The 18,240-nt window shown below is 36.8% G+C and overlaps 1 protein-coding gene across 3 annotated transcripts in view; it reads left to right on the forward strand.

The window, feature by feature from the left end:
• Nucleotides 1–18,240, forward strand: part of nolo (ADAMTS-like no long nerve cord) — a 180,795-nt gene that overhangs the window by 118,456 nt on the left and 44,099 nt on the right. For all 3 annotated transcript variants that reach the window (XM_090394335.1, XM_090394334.1, XM_090394337.1), the window contains exons 14-15: nucleotides 13,758–14,298; nucleotides 17,147–18,000. In XM_090394335.1, coding sequence (XP_090250461.1) covers nucleotides 13,758–14,298; nucleotides 17,147–18,000 — 1,395 coding nt within the window. The remainder of the gene's footprint in view (nucleotides 1–13,757; nucleotides 14,299–17,146; nucleotides 18,001–18,240) is intronic.

Genomic DNA, 18,240 nt, shown 5'->3' on the forward strand with positions numbered 1-18,240 from the left:
TTGTAAAAGCAGTACGGCATCTGAAGAACCATAAAAGCCCCGAGAATGATGAGATCACAGGGGAGTTGTTCAAGTGGCGGAGAGATAATGATAGATGAACTACATCGTAGTGCAACATTGCGTGGGATGAAGAGAAAGCAGCAAAAGAATGGACAACACCATTTCTGATACCCATTCACAAAAAAAAAAAAGGAAGCTAAATGGACTGTAAAAATTACAGAAAAATTGTCCTAATGAGTGTCATGTGACAAAAGTACTTATGATAATATGAACAGAAATAATGAAGAGACGAATAGAAGAAAGTTTAGATGAACAAGCAGGTTTCAGAAGAGACAGGAGTGCTGTGCCAAATATTCCTGTTAAAATTTCGACATAAAACTATAAATATTCATGCCTGCTTTGTTCACTCTGTTTAGTAATGCAGAGGCTGCTGTGAGGAATTGTGAAGAAATAGGAAGATGGTTCCGAACCAAAGAAAGATGCGAAACAACGACACCCGCTATCTCCGAACATGTGTATTGTGCTTTTGGAAAGAACAGTGGGTGTTATAACAGAAAACGCAAGGAGAATTTCAGTTCGCGGTACGAGAGTTAAGAAGTTAATATTTGTATATGACAGAGTCGTTACTGATGGAGATAAAGAAGAACTAAAAAGAATATTGCTAAAATTATGTGAAGATGGAAACAGATATGGAATGATAATGAATATGAAAAAACTAAAACAACGATATTTCGAGAAAAGATAATGAAGAAGCAAATAAAAATCAATGAAAATGAGCTGGAAGAGGCCTGGGAGTTTCACGTACCCAGGGAGAAACATGACGCACAAGTTAGTAAAAAGGAGATAAGATATTGGACAACAAAAGTGAAACCTTCAAGTAGTGGATATTGGCAACAATGTACAGATCCTCCTTGAAGGACACCCGGCCTTCCAGCAACATCATGGGACCCGTTCCATGCCAACAGAATATGCCCCCACAGCATGACACCATCTCCAGAACCTTGAGTTGTGTTTACAAGGCAAGCTGTGTTCACTGCTTCATGAGACTCCTGTCTATGGATTTGAGACACGGGTAATGGTAAAACGATGTGAGGCGAATACTGGTATTCGAAATAACGTACTATAGAAAGGATCTAGGAATTGGAGATGCAAAAGGTAACAAATGAAGAAGACTATAGAAAAGTAAATTGGAAAGAGAATCGAATGCAGAAAATAATGTGAAGGGAACAACCTTTTTCGGACATGCCTGCATGATGGATGACCGCAGAAAAAAATTAATTAAATTTATATCATAATTTAATATGAAAATTTCAAAACAATTAAAAATAGCATATTATAAGCAAGTGGTTTATGCGTTTACAACTTCCAGACTACTTCATTAGTCCTCTGTAATATTTAATGCTTTGAAAATGTTTAAGGATAATATACGGTGCCCTTTATACAACATGGTCAATTAATCTTACAAAATGCACACGCTAACTCTTCCCCCCCCCCGCACGTTCCCCCTTATGAATACTAGGAAGAGAGAGAGAGAGAGAGTAGAGCTAGCTTGACAGTCGCATAAAATTCAATCATTCAGAGGTTTCATATCTGTGGGGGATTCTGTCTGAAAGACGTGCATGAACCATAATTCATATTTTTTTTTTTTTGCAAATTAAACTTTCACGAACTATCATCCAAAGGTATTTAAAAAATCATGGGATGGTATGAAGTGGTATCTTACCAAATGCCTAAAGGATGAGATGTCAACATCTCCTTATCGGCTGTAAAGAGAAGACGTAGTAAAAGCAAACGCCTCACCATGTACAAATGAAACTATATAGTCCTAATATTTACAGATTCCTAATAGAATATTTACTGACTTGCCATTGTAAATAAAACAAAGAAAATTAACGAAAACAGAATAATACGCGTATACCAGTTAATGGCAACTGTGGTCAGTCGATGTGATTATTTCTCTTTTTTCGGTGTAGTTCCTTCCCTACAGACAAACCGATTTTTTAGAATTGAACTAAAAAACCCAGAGAAATTAATAAGTTTAAAACCCTTACATGTATAGATTATATTTTTTTTTCTGTAACTGTTATAATGCATGCCTCACATTGTACTTTGAATAGTAGAGTGTGACATATAATGACGTGTTATCTGTGTAGTGTCACTGTAATTCCACACCATTATACGAGTGAGGCAAAGAACGTGAATCTCCGAATCTTTGTTTATATACTTATGAAACGAAGTAAAAACATTATGGCAAGCGATTGGTAGATTCGCAGAGCAAATTCAGTAAATGCCACAAAATAACACATCGAATTAAGTATTTATTTTAAATTTTCTAGCAAGGAAGAAACGCTTAGTAAGGTGAACCCTCTTAAGCCTTCAAAATGGAAAAAAAAAAATTGTTTTTCCTGTAGCGTGGTTCAAGTCAAAATATACACTTTGTATTTTATGTGTTGGGCTAATAACTGGAAGATAGAAATGTTGTACGCTTGCCAAATGCGACTATAAAATTTCGCTACGAGTTTAATGCAGAAAATAAGAAACCAGCGAAGTTTCTTTCAGACTTAATGCACTTCAGAAGCTGAAAGAGAAGGCATATAAAATCCACGCATCACGTAACTGCATCACTTTTTTCACTACAAGTGTCATAAACAAAGTTATACGATTCTCTTACTTCCTTCACTCTCTCTCTCTCTCTCTCTCTCTCTCTCTCTCTCCACACACACATGACGCCATTAGAAAATATAGAATATCTGCAGTATTATATGTACTATAAATATTGCATTCTCTAACTTCAAGCTCTTGGAAGAAATTCATAATAAACATGTCGAAAAAAGACCACGAAGTATATACGTGTGCAGTTTATATTAAAAGGCATTTAATTAAGAAAAACATGCATTGTAACCATTGAATTTCATCTAGTAGTTTCAAATACGTCCGATAGATGTCTGTAGCGTAGAAGTCCAGATTTCGGAAAAGTTGTGTAAATGAATATATATACAGTAGAATATACACGAGTAAGAATGTTCGAAGTTTTGATCTATCGGAACTTAACATGTTAAGTGAGGATTTTTTTTTTTTTTTTTTTGCTGCAAGAAGAATCTAATTGATATCTGCTCATAGGAGTCATTTCATTTAATAAATTTATGAATAGATTATTTTTATGTGAATCAATCCACGGTAGGTTATAAACTTATCGTACTACTCTACGAATACTGCTGACGAACTTAGAGATTGGTAATGCGGAAACCTACTCTGGAGATTTTTTTTATGTTGAGCCCATACACGAGAGGTTGGTTAATCAACCTATAGTACGTTAGTACCGTGTATGGGTAGTGGATTGGGAAAGAAGAAACTTGTTTACATTTGATTTAAAAGCCTGTATATTGATTCCTTGGGAAATATATCAGGGCAAAGACTGTTCCACAATACGGCAGTAATAGGGATGAAGGAGGAGGAAAAGAAACTTGTTCTGTGGTGTTCAAGGTATACTGAGAAAGGGTGTTGGACGGAATCTGTTCCAACGAGCTTAGTACTAAGTCGGGGAATTATTGATGCTATTTCAGATGAACATTTCCCATGGAAATATTTGTAGAACACAGATATTGCTGAAATCAAATGTCTGTGCGAAAGTGGGTAAGAACGAGTTGGGTAAGAGATGGGTCATTAATAAGTCTAATTGCTCTCCTCTGTATTGGGTCAAGCAGTATTTAATAGCTCGACGGATTTGTGATTTGCATAAGGTTAACAGCTGTTCAGAGATGGAGTAACGTCTTGAGCGAAAGAGAAATCCTAGTGTTTTAGAAGCTGAGTTGTGTTTGATCAGTGGTTGTGATGTGTTTATTCTAGGAGACGCTTAATGTCAGGGTAATTCCAAGAAGAGAAATCTCGTTTTTGGGTATTGTCAAAAATGTTACTGGGTAAAATGTCCTTTTTTATGAGAAATAAGACAGAACTAAGTTTTATTAACGTTGAAATTAACGAGATTATCTGAACCCTCATTGGAGGATAACTTGGAGATCAGAATTGAGAGCAGTTGTGGTGGTTGATGTTCTGTAGGTTGAGGTGAGTTATGTAGGGTAAGGTTTATCAAATGAAAGGGAGCAGTGCAAAGTGCTGTCATCTGCAAAACCATCTACTAGGTTGAAGGTCAATTGAAGTAGGTCATTGATATATATAGCTGGAAGAGGGTTGATGAGAAGACAGAACCTTGTGGGACTCCAGCATTAGTGGGATGGTGAGAGGATAGGAGCCGTCTATCATCACATATAGTGTGTGTGTCCAGACAGAAAGCTGGCAATCCAACTACAGAAGTCCTGAGAGAGTCTAAATGATGAAAATTTGCTTAGTAAGCTTCGTGCCAGACCCGGTCAAAGGCTTTGAAGATATCAAGTGCAACGTTTGGGGATATCAAGTGCAAGATTCACCAAATTTCTTCATGGCATTTGTCCAGAGATGGGTGACATATATGAGCAAATCTCCTGTTGATCGGAAGCGATATAATCCATATTGGTGGTCGTTTATTAGATGGGTGCCTTCAAGGTAGTGTAGGCGTTGAGAATTGATGGTTCTCCATCACAGATAGGACTGAGATGAGTGAGATAGGGCGGTAGTCACATGGCAGTGATTTGTCGCCCTTCTTAGGAATGGGTTAAATATAGGCCAATTTCCAGGCTGTGGGATAGATACTAGTGGCGTAAAGAGTACATACACGCGACATATGATAGGAATCACTTCTGGTGCACACAACTTCAGGACAATTGGAGATGTCATCAAGGCTAGGAGACTTTTTTTGTGTTTTATTTGAATAATATTTTTCTGATCTCTGTCTGGCAAAAGAATATAGGGGCATTGCATGTTGGGCACCTGGTTGGGGGGAGGGGGGGGAGACATTTACCATTGTCAGTTATGCGTGCATTGGAAGTAAAATCTGAAGCTAGGAGATTGACTTTTTCGGTAGGTGATGATGCAATAGAGCCATCTGGGTATGCTAGGGATGGGAATAGTGTTGGACTGAAGTTTCGACCAAATGCTTTGACGAGAAACCAAAAGGCTCGGCTGCCGTTTGGACAGGTTGCAAGTTTCCTACTTTTTGCTCCTTCCAATTCTATTGTGGAAGAATTGATAGTTTCTTGCATCTATTTTGGGCTTCAATATAAGCACTAAAGGAGAATGGAGTTCTTGATGTGAGCCAGTTATGGTGTTTTTTTCATTTGTACAGCCTTGGCACATCTTTTGGAGAACCAGAGTTTAGTTAGGGAACGGCAGTTCAGAGTAGTGTAGGGGAATGCATGTTGTCCATGCCAGTGAGGAGTACATATGTATGTTTTCAGCAGTTGGAAGGCCGTAAGCAATAGTCCAAACATGCGAATGACGCATAGAAATCACGGAAGCTATCCCACTTGACACTGTTATAATGCCAAACTACTCTTGCATGGGAGTGGCTGTGTTGCATGGGGGGGGGGGGATGAGCACTAGATTGTGGTCAGAATTACCTGGGGGAGTGGTTCGGGTTTTCTGGTTGGCATGTGAACAAGTTGATTCAAACTAGTTCTGTTCTCCACTAAGCAGGGTGGTGGTCTAACATCCAGGGATGAAATTCATCTACAACCTAATGACATTCTCAAACACCCAGGCCGGTATGATTCTAATTCATCCTCTTGTTTGGAGGGCAGAAACATAAATAATTATCAAAAACGTCGCTTCCAAAGAATACTTTTATTTGAAGTAATACAGTAGTAATGGTTTGTGTCTGACTGCAAACCCTCATCAGGCGAAGATAAGAATACAGTTTCGCTGACCTTATTTTGTGACCCAAGTCTTTTCTGACTGGGAACACGCTTATGGATTTTCTGGAGGGGGAAGATATTTGAAATTAGCAATGCCGAACCTTTCATTTGTCTATTAATGAGTGTTCTACAATGCTAAGGTTGGCGTGGAATAAAAATCAGAGAAGGGAAGCATTGGAACTTTATTTCTTCCAAGGTCCTTCTCACCCTCATAATATCTATAGATCATAGCATATTTTTATGTGGTATTTGCGTTCGAATTATATCCGATTCATCTTATACCAGGATCTCCCACTCGACTGTGTGACTGTATTCATTCCTTCGTGCCCACTGTTGACCAAAATTCTGTTGTTCTTTTGTTTTGTTTTTTCCGATTTAGTCGAAGTATGAATTCTGCATGATAGATTGCTTTGTATGTATCTACATCTTAATCGTAAGACTTAATATTAAAATAATTTGGGTGTCAAAAGTGCTTAACTTCTGTTGCTAGTAGTCAAACCTAGTCAGAAGCGTTGCCAGATTAGATCGCGCCCTGAGGCAAACAATGAAATATCGCCCCCCGATGGATTATAAGACAAAAATATAAGAAAATCTCCAATTGCTATTTTGTTTTTATTACAAGAAAAACATTAATGCGAAACGATTACATAATAATATTAATTAAATGTTTGCTCTACGGGGATATCGCGCAATGAAACTGTTTATAAGCTCTTCTAAATTTAAATTATAAGCTATGTCCGCCTCTATCGATATAGTTGCTAGACCAACCAATCTTTCTTGGGTCATTGCTGTTCGCAAAGAATTTTTAATCAGTTTAAGCTTGGAAAAACTTCTTTCCGCACTTGCTACGCTAACAGGAATTGTTAGCGTAGACGGCGCCTACCGCAATATGGCTGAACGAACGCCCTTATTAAGCCATTTCGTGAAGCGGGCTGCCTCTATGCTACACTCTGTCGACGGTACTGAACCTAGTAACTGAATAATAATAATAATAATAAACATTATCACCTCAGCTTCAGTTTCAGAAAGACACAGAAGCTGATTTAAATTAATGTAACTGTTTTAACTGTTTTGTAATCGTTTACATGAGCAGCTTTGTCGTATAGATAGCTTTTCTAGCAATATTTCGACATAATACCGTAGCGAAGATTTTTAATTCTTATTAGAAATTTTGTTCACTTTAGATTAATTTTCCTTGCTCTTGTGCCAAGTACTGATGCCAAAATTCTACGCTCATAATGGTGAACAAAGACATTAAATAAAGATCTGTGTAAATATCTTTACGATAAATCATCACATATTTTTTTCTCTGTCCTAGTTAGTGAAGAAAGGAAAATTTTTCATTCTGGTTTAATTCATATGAAGGGTAAGGTGATCCTAACAATTCTCTCCAGACCTGTAGAGAATATATGCATAAGACAAATTGAGGAAGATATCGTTAGTGTACCACAGCCAGTATTTTAGTTTAAGCGAAAAACTGTGTCAAAAGGCCTGTTGTTCAAATGGTTCTGCGCAAGCAATTAGCCAATATGAAAAATGCATTGAGAGCTATAGTCAAATCAAATTGCCTGATAAGGAGTTCTGTGTAATAATCTCTGATAGTTAATCTGCAAGGCTAGAAGACTATCAACTCTGTATTTATTTAAAAGCTAGGTTTTCAAGAGGGAAATGAAATGTTACATTTTTAGCAAATGATGATGTTCCCAGTTTGTAGGTGCTTAGAGAGCTTGTATGTCAGTGAATCAGTTGCATCCAGAACTGGGTGCAGCGTGGGTAGCAACTTAGGCCTGCTGACCTACTTTTTTTTTTTTTTTTTTTCTGGGTGTAGGGTTCATTAGGGCGGAGGATAAACTGATGGATGGGATGTCTAGTTCGGTGATGTTTCGTGAAAACAGGGTGGAATATTAAGATTATAACTGTGAATTGCGTGTAAATCTGCTAATGAAAAATTAAATTTTAATTCTTTATACAGAAAAATATTTTCTTTTCCACATACATTTAGAATGTCCTGAGACTTTGATAAAGAAGATTAATTTTTGAACATTTCTGCGTTTTCTATTGTTGAATATCGCAAGAGAGTCTGATATTTAACTCTTATAAAAGAATTAAAAATAGTTTAGCATCTAATTATTTTTAAATAAATCAAAAAAACATTTCTAGAAAGTTTTTTTTAAACTTGGTTTCGAAGTATTGTTTGGTCTTTTTGCTTATCAATTGCAAACAAACAAAGTTTGTGTGTGAAGTATCTTCACGACTGGGCTACCTGAATAAAAGGCTGATGACTTCACATCATTTGCCTTAGTATCCCGCAATGCAAAGCATGTCTCGTTTTGGATGTGCATATAGCTACTGAATGTTTCACTACCCAGACCGGTTTAGACCTTCATTGAGGTCTCATCAATAAGAGTCAGATCCAGGAAGATATCAAAGTAAAATTAATACATAAGTTATGAAATAAAATCATCTAGGTTTCGTTTCATCGTAAATGCAAAGATAATAAGACCTGCTAGTTTCGATACTAATACTTATGACTTTTTTTCTGGGTTAAAAATACATAAAAAGAAATACAATGAATACAAACATGAACTATGACATTACCCTAAGTTGTCTTCTATGTAAGGCATGGAACTCTTGTTCCACTCAATGTTGTGGTGTGTGAGGGGGGGAATGAAGGGAAATGAAAAGTCAGGCTCGAGTTGTCTTATCTGTTATTTTGACTTCTCTAATGTGTCCTTTGTCTTATTTCCAAGATATCTTGCCTGTGTAAGAAAAACCACAAGAGCAGGGAATATTATAGACTCTAGGATGTCTGTAGAATGGGTTGTAGTCTTTAGGCGAACGAAGTAAACCTCATACAATCAAAATACTTGAATCCCCCACACTTATATCACGAGCTTTGAGGAGACTGCGATTTTGATAGAAAGACTACCACCATTTAAGGGATGGAAAGTGAAGTCTCTTAATGAATGTCAGGATTTTGCTGTAGAGCAAAATTAGAGAATAACAATTTGTGTGCAAGTTTCTGTGAATATCTTTGCGAACAAGTAGTTGGAGTACAGCTTGTCTTTAACTCTTGTAATAGCGGGTGCCCTCTTTTGAGCGTATGTTACCAAGTTTTTGTGACAGGTGATTCAAGGAAGATGAATGCAGGTAAACGACGTACACGAGTAAGCCTACGATATAAACCAAATTAAAAGCCTTCGTCAACTTTTTTTCAGTAATTAAAACATCTAGGAAGGATAGTTTTTTTAAGTAATGTTAATTATAATATTAAATTAAATTAAATATAATGTTAAATTTAGTAATGTTAATAAATATAGTCCATGTTTGCCTTTATTTTATATTTTTTAATGTATTTTTAAACCAGAAAAAGAAGCCACAAGTATTAGTGACGAAACTAGTAGCTTTCGTTATCTTTATATTTACGACCAAATAAAACTGTATTTATTTTATTTTACAATAATACTTATTGGGAAAAAGTCTCCGTATCCAACAGTTCCTTGTCAAGTATAATTTAAATCAAAACATATGCATCTTCATTTTTGAACAAATCAAAACATGTCTTAAATAAATCAAGTGTATCCCATTTTCTCTAAACATTTTTATATGCAGATCTATAGATATTTTCTACTTCAAGATTTAAATGAACTTTTTGAGTATGTATCAACACGTATTCTTGAACCAAGTAATAATATCTCTCTCTTGAGTAAGCGATACCTCCAAGTAATTCAAACGCAACTAAATCACTAACGCTGAAATTTGGAAGCTAGTTGAATACGCAGTTTATGTTCAGAACTACAACTAACAAGCTTTGTATCCACAATTCACTTTATAAGTGCCCGAATAAGCAAAAACTCGTCTATATATCAAAGCATCCTTGGTGAGGCGAGAAATTTATTAGTTCTAATGACAGTTAACTTTAACTCCTTGTAGCTAACGTCCCCTCCAACTTTAGTATTAATCCTGTCATCAGCAGTGGTCTTGAAGCGAAAAGGTAATTATGAAGATAATCCGGTGAATTTTGTGCTGATAAAAGTTCTTTACATTAAGTGTGATGTACCGCTTCATACATGCATGAGCTGGTTTTTATTGGACATAAGCGGCTTAAAAAGGTTTAGTAAACTATTTTAATTTTTAGCAATGTTTCTTGCAGTCAAATAGAAGGAACATTAAATGAATTTGTCGCGAATCTAATAAAATGCTTTGCAATAATCATATTAAAAAAAACTTGAAATTCCACGTAATAAACAAACGCAATTATCGGTTTACTTCGCGATAAAAGTGCAAACCGGAGATACTTAAGCGCCCTCTTCAGAACGATGAAGAAAACAACTCTTTTAAATTGAATAGCCACTGTAGAAAATGATACGATGTCGGAACATTTTCGGCAAAAGATGCACAAAATTAATGATTAATTTTTTTTTTAAGTTGCAATGTTTTATTATTATTATTTTATATATATATTTTTAAAATGCGATTTCTTCCTTCAGCCGTTTCCAACTCATTATATGATCTGGCCTATCGAGACCAGTACATCTGAAGAATTATAATTATAGAATGAAAATTTTTAAAGAACTGTTCTGGAAAAACTTTTAACGCAGAAAGGAGTGTCCGTACAGGTGTCAGCCGCTCCGTGAGCTTTCCCGGTATTCGTGTAATGGCGAACGCGAGCACCGGATCTACGCACTATCACCGTTGCCACTTGAGTTCACCACGCGGCACCAGATGATAATCGCCGCTTTTGTCAGTTGGTCGTACACATGGAAGTACACGCCCGTGTTTCAGGCTAGCAATTTAATAAAAAAATAATAATGAATAAAAAATAGACCAACTGGAAGAAGGTCACGGCGCCGCGGTGGCAGACATTACCCTGTGATTGGAAATGAACAGGACTGAGTCAGAAACGATGTTCAACGACAACAATACAGAACTAAATACAGCCCACTTCTTATCCACAACTTGCTTGCATTTTTTGCTTCACTTTAGCCGGGCGCGCAGCGCCATCTATTGTGGGCTATTGTGGTTTGAAGGATCAGATTCATTCAAGACTCCGTACTACATGGCAATATTGTTTTGCTTGTCTGAAAGTGTAAGAAAGTTAATGAATGAAAATACAAAATCAGATGCTTGACGTATGACTGTGCGTTCTTTGTCTCTTTCTTGAAAGGAAGTTCAAGCAGTGAACCAAAATATATTTAAAAGTAATCCATTAGTTCTGTTGCAATTAGAACAGGATTAGATGGTGTCATACAGAGGAGACAGGATTTTCCTCCGGAAAACTAGACTTACGCAATAATTTTGATTTCTTTCATCTAATGAAGCGATCGTTTTATAAGGGCATTTTAATTTGGTCCATCCGTGACTCGAGTACAGACAGAACGTACTGCTCTGATTAGAAACTTCTCCCTGTCCAAAATACTGGACTTCGCATTGATAGGGGATACCATAAACTCTCATGAAAGATGGAGGATACTGGCTGTCTTTGATCCCTTTTAAGAAGAATCTTTATCGAGTAGACAGTTATACCTTTATAGATTTAGAGAGTGGATTATTTTTCTTTTTTTTTAATCTCTCTCTCTCTCTCTCTCTCTCTCTCTCTCTCTCTCTCTTTGAGGAATTTGGTAAGACTCCAGTTCTTGTAAGATTGCAGGTTGTGTATTATAGACATCTAAAGATGATAAAGAACGCAGAAGATATTTGTTATATTGAGGATGCTAACAAATATCGATGAGAAATGATTGTTCCGCTTTACGAGATCTTGATTCGTCTATATATGGAATAATGTGCGCAGATCTGAAACTGAGGTCAGAACTAGACGTTTACTGCGAGAATGGACCTTGGGTTTCAAAGTTGGTAAATAAGAGGGAAAGAAAGGAATAGGATTAAAACATCCGAGTGTAAGTCCATGAAGACATCTACGAGGGAGATTATTTCAATAACTAGAGTAGGAGAAAGAACGAATGTCATCCTTGGACGTTTGATCAAGACTAATCATTCAAGGAATGAAAATCTTATAATCCTCGTAATGAGTGGAACATGTTGCTGGAGTAAGCTGTGAATTCACTGATAGTTAATTCCGTGAAATGGAGTGAGCTTCTCAAAATGAGTAACAGAACTCCATGAAGAGGTTCATTTAATATCAGGGCTCAACACTCGCCGCAAAAAAAAAAAAAAAAAAAAAAAGCACTTGTCCAATACCTTCCCTCCCAGTTTTAATGATATATCCCAATAAGTCCACTGTGAGAACCATTCCATAAAGTCAATAAATAATAAAAATAGGAAAAGCAACATTGATTTTTTGGAAAATAATTAACTTCCGGGCCTGGTTTCCCGAGTGGTTAGCGTATTCGCTGTCTAGCCAAAAGGCTGTAGGTTCGAATCCCTCATGGGCATGGATGTTTGTGATTATCCTACTAACTCTATGTGGAAATGGATTCTGCCACTCTACCGCATCTTCTAGCAGAAGGCTTCACTCCCAAAACCCTATTAGGTACGGGAGTGATGACCATATGGCGTGAAAATGACGTCACATGTGAATAAGTAACTAAATTTCCGGTATGAAGACCAAATGTTTCTAAACAGAAATAAATAGATTTTTATTACGATAGACAACATAACCTTACAAATTTCGTAAGTCGTAAGACTTACATCATCAGTGATACAATATATATATATATATATATATATAAAAGAGTAGAAAAATAATTACACATAGCCGATGCTATAAGAACTTCGACAAACATATTAACAGAGTGAGGGAGAGGAGGGAAACAAACAAACAAACAAAAAAAAAAACACGTTGAATTGAGTCATGTGCAAGCGTTCGAAGCAGAGGCGTAGCTAGGGAGGGGGAGGGGGCGGAGATCCGTCCCGGGCGACACTTTGAGCTTTTGCAGTTAATTCTAAAATACGGTCTCGAGAACTCAGTTCCAACTATTGTAATACGAATGTTCCTCACAACTGCTGTAAGTGTTGCTAGTTGTGAGAGGAGTTTTTCTAAATAAAATTGATTAAGAATTACCTACATTGCTATAAAATGGACTTCGCCAATGTCATCGACGATTTTGCTAACAGAAAAGCAAGAAAAATAACATTTTAGAATGTTGAAATTAAAGTTTTACTTCAAAAATAAACATAGTGTTTTAATTTATTTCCCTATACGTCGTTTTGACTGTTTGTAGTATTTTTCGCGTGTATAAAGTCAAACTCAGGGATCGCCCAGGCGGCAAAAGCTCTAGCTACACCACGGGTTCGAAGTGATCTAATTGTTGCTGTCACTTTCAATGGCATAAAGCGTATCACATCCCATTTGCTCGGTTGTCAGATTTTTGATAAATGCAGATCAAACCTGGTATAGGATTAAATCTTGGTTTTTGTTACATTGTATATGGAGGATAAGAAGCATTTCTAAGTTGTTGTTTTTTTTTAATTTCTTATAAAACAGTTATGAACTTGCATTATATTGTTTAGTTCGATAAAATGTAATTGTCGTTAAGAAACGTGTGGTCTCTATAACGGAAGTCAAAGAAAACTTGCTAAACCACAGACATATTCGACGTCAGTATAGTTTGTTAAATATTTTGTTACTAGAATGGCCCTTTGCAGTTACGAATATTCTTTTTGGTTTTCTTAAAGTTAAAAAAAAAAAAAAAAAGATTTTATTTAGAAATCTAAATTGTCAGCCGGCAAAATCTATTTGCCGCCGGCGAGTAGGCGAGCGTATTTCTCTTTAATAATAATAATAATAATAATAATAATAATAATTAATAATAATAATAACAGAAAAATTTGTATTTGGTCATCCTTAATCTATTAAATTAATATATATATATATTGAGGAAGATTTGAATTTTACAATAAGAAAAACCTTTAGACTAGCTTTAATATTGCTTTATACAAATGACTCAAATCCGTTTTTTAAATAGATTAATTTTTTAAGTCGAATAATCTGTTTTTCTTATGATATTTCAGTGTTCAAAGAGTTGTGGAGGAGGAGTAAAAATGAGAAAAATAAAATGCCAAAAGGAACTGGCTTTTGGTGAGGTCGTGGAACTTTCCCCCTCTAGCTGTTCCAGAAAGCGTCCAAAAGTAGAAAAACCTTGCAATTTCAAGCTCTGCCACGATCAAGAAAAGAAGAAGCAACAGAAACAAGAGATCTATCTTTCTCAGCAGATCTACATCCAGCAGAAACCACAGAGGAGGGTGTTCTTGAAAGTAGGAGGCCGTGCAATCGTCTTTAAAGGAACCAATATTAAAATTAGGTGCCCGAGTAGGAAGTTCAATAAAACTAACATCACGTGGTACAAAGATCTTCTCCCAATTCATTCCAATAAGAGGATTTTAGTATCCAAGAAAGGAGCTTTGAGGATTCGGCGAATTTCATATGACGATACAGGCACGTATACATGCGTAGCTGGATCATCGAAAGCTAACCTCAATATCACTGTGAAGCCACTCCCTCCAGGGCATGGCAGTTCAGAGGAAGATCGAACGGTGGAGAGACCATCCGAAAGTGAGTAGTTCTCTGCTACATTATAGTTTCTCTCTCTCTCCCCTTACACTCAGTTATATATATATATATATATATATATATATATATATATATATATATATATATATATATATATATATATATATATATATATATATCGTATATTTTAAGAGAACAGAGATGTCAGTCTTAAGCATAATTCGAAGTTCATTGTCCCATATGTACAAAAACAAATCGAGCAATTAAAACTGATACCCAGCTTCTGCTCACCACCGGCTTGGCGTCTTCCCCCCCCCCCCCCGATTACAATCCGCTTAATAAAAGAAAGAAAAGTATACTCCATAAATGTAACTGAGATTTTTCATGTGAATCCCACCACAAAAAAGTTGCAGAGCTTAGTATAATAATATCGTGGATGGCCAAGAATAGATAATTCAGAACTTTCTTCTGGAAACCAAACATGGTTCATTTCAAGCTACTTCAATCTTCTAATGAACAGGACGGTGATCAAGATCTATGATCGAGAGGCCGTGGGATTCGAACCCACAAATGAGGAGTAGATACTCCATGTACTACGAACCAGGCAAACAGAGCGTTTCGTTATTTCTAAAGCTTTTTTTTTCTGTTTCAGATTTTATTTTAGCTTATTTTATTCACTTTAATCGTATAATCAAAATACTGGGTGGCCATAATTAAACGTCCCTTATTCAGAGCCTTATGTAGCTCGATCTAACAATCGGAATGTCGCCAAATTTGGTAGAGAAACAAGTTACATGGGACGAAGAATTTCTCGAAAAACATTTAGTTTGAAAAGTAGCCGATGGGGGGGGGGGGGGAGAATATGGCGCTGTACAATGTAAAATAGCGTTAACATGGACAAACAAATGAATAACAAAGGCTAAATTGAAATAAAAGATTCCCTGTATTTCTTGCACTAACACAGCAATAAAACATTTCATATCAATTTAATTTAGAGCACAATAATTACGGTATTACAGTTGCTGGAGCGTAAGTGTTGTCACAAACTTGTTGCACAACTCGATCATGGATGATCTCGATGAGTTCATCCGTACAAAAGAGGACCTGGTTCAATGTGGCCACCGTTCTCGTAGACTAAAAATTGCATCCTGTACACAGCATTCTCAACGCAAAACATTACATATCTGAAGGAATGTTCGTCACAGTCCTTGATACGTTGTCCTCAAAGGCTGTCAAGACATCGCCACGCTAGACGTTGGCTTTCAGAAACCCCATAACCAAAAATCTCATGGAGTAATATCATGCAACCGGAAAGACTAATCACTCTTTCTTCTGTGAAGTGATGCCGTGGAATCTCCTTTATTGGTCGTACAGTGTGGGGAGGTGCTCCATCTTGCATAAAAATGGTCTCGTCGTTGCTGAAGTTGCGAAATGATGAAATTATTCAGCATATCGCGATATTTCCGTACGGTAATGGGATAAGTTACTGGTCCTGTCGGAGTGATGTCCTCAAAAAAGAATGGCCCTACTATAAAATCTCCTGTGGAGCCACATCAAACTGTAAATTTCGATTAATGTAATGGGAGTTTCTAGAGCGCATGGGGCGATTCAGAAGCCAAAATTCACAAATTTAGGGTGTTTACGGTCCCTTTCAGATAACAGTGCGCCTCATCTCCCCAAAGAATTTTCCAAGACAAACATAATCGATTTCCAATCTGACTAGAAATGTCAGAGCAAATGTAAGTCATTTATCATAATCATCGTGTAGCAGCTGCTGTACGTGGCTGATCCTGTATGGATAAAATGTAATAATTTTGAAGACTTTCCGTACCGTGGGATAAGGCATATCCAATTGCCGCGCTACTACAAGGGCACTGCTACCACCAGCAACATTTTCGTGTAATCTGTCGACAATCGCGGTGGAAGCTTCTTCGATTACTCGTGTTGGCACTAGTTTCCATTCTCTGCCAGGTCGAACTTCCAAAGATTGATTCTTCGAGCTTCCGAATCATCGATCTAACTGCATTAGCAGAGGATCTTTACGTGGGTTCTAAACTCACGAAAGGCGACTGACGAATTGCACTCGTTAAGGAAAAATTTACGAAAAACCTTTAGAGGAGACGCATGCTGAACACGACTATTAATAGAAATGCGTTGTGAAGTTTTCTCTTTACTTTATAAATCTTATGATGTGCCAGCAAAACCGAACCTGGGAGACCACCACCGTCCAAACAGCACCAACGCCATCCTCCTCACGCTGTTTCAGTGCAGTTCATGTGACTGAACACGGTGATACCTCTTCGGTTCTTGATATGTTGAACAACCAAAATGACAGTACTTTTTTTTTCAACTTTATTTTATGCAAATTTTCGGTTTCCTGAACCACAAAAGTGTCATATTTCTCTGGGATCCTTTTCGAACTAATTTTTTTCATGAAATCCTTCTTTCCGTGTCTTGATTAGTCTCTCTGCCAAATTTGGTGACATTTCGCTAGTTAGATCGAGCTACATAAGGCTATGCAATAGGGAAGTTTAATTATGGCTACCCTGTATAGTGGTGATAACCCAGTCACTAGTAAAATAGAATTGTATACTGAAAAGTTGTTTACCTGTGACTTCATTAATAATGATTATTTTTCGACCAAAGCCTAGAGAGAGAGAGAGAGAGATGAAACGAGCAAAGCAATATAACGAACAGACTAGCCACAATAAAGAGTATTACTACAACAAAAACCAAACGAAACAGGGAACTTTTGAGTTAAGTTGTTGTTGTTGTTTTTTATTAACACTGCTAATTGTTAATGAACTTTTTACTGCAATAGGAGTTTGATATTTCTAAACTAGTATCAGTTGACTCATCAGAAATTCAATATTCTACTTTTTTTTTTCAGGCAACAGTAATAAGCCGTTTCGAGACCTGGAAAAACCTCTCCAGGAGGACGACGAGGAGGATTACAGTCACGAGCATCATCAAACTATAAGAATTGACGATAATAAGAGCCACTATTTCAATCAACCCAGAGAGAAAGTTAAAAATCCAAAATACAACGTCGAAATGGACACCACTTCCGAACCAGCCATTCTCTTCACTGTAGGCTACCCTCGACAAGGACCAAGAAAAAATAAACCCAGATTTAGATCGAAACAAAATAAACACCCGTCATCGACGTCTTCTTCTGTATTGACAGTCACCTCGACAGTTCCAATCACCACATCCACCCTTGCTACTGAAAGTAGCAGTATTGTAACCGAGCCTGTGGAGACCACCACCACAGTCCAAACAACGCCATCGTCCTCACACTATTTCAGTGCAGTTCATATGACTGAACACGGTGATACCTCTTTGGAAAGTGAATCGGATCTTCCTATTGATATGTGGGACAACCAAAATGGCGGAACTTTTTTTTCGGACCAGGAAAGTGATGAGTTCAATGTTGGAACGCCTCGCAGGGAGAACAGTTTAGAGATAGAACATCCAGCAAGTTCTGGAGCATCTAGTCACCATGCTCTTCCTCATATCCAGAAACTACTTGTCAATCTTCATCATACACTAGGGGGCTCTCGCAGTGGTATGTTCAGCAGTCATAGCACCGAATCTGAAACTGATTCGGATATCTTCAATCCTTCTACACTCATGTCCAACAGCTTCGTTCTTGGTAAAGGCAAAGCAGAAAATTTAGAATTTGATTGGGTTATAACGGAATGGTCGACATGTTCTCAGACTTGTGGAGGAAGTGGATTCCAGGTAAATCTTATCTTCGTATTTTTGTGCATGTTTACAAACATATGACATTTTGGGAATAATAATTTAAAAATATAATAGTGTAACGAAATTTTTAATGACAATATTTTGGCAAAAATATGCCAAAATGACAAATTTTTGCTGCCTATCCACAATAATGAGCAAAAGATATGTAAATCATTATATAAAACATCGCACTTGAGAGATATTTAAAAAAGAAAAAAATGACGTATATGTGCACCA

The sequence above is a fragment of the Typopeltis vanoorti genome, chromosome 6 (genome assembly GCF_054136105.1).
Source record: "Typopeltis vanoorti isolate ZY-2024b chromosome 6, IOZ_Tvanoo_1.0, whole genome shotgun sequence".
Classification (NCBI taxonomy): Eukaryota; Metazoa; Arthropoda; class Arachnida; order Uropygi; family Thelyphonidae; genus Typopeltis; species Typopeltis vanoorti.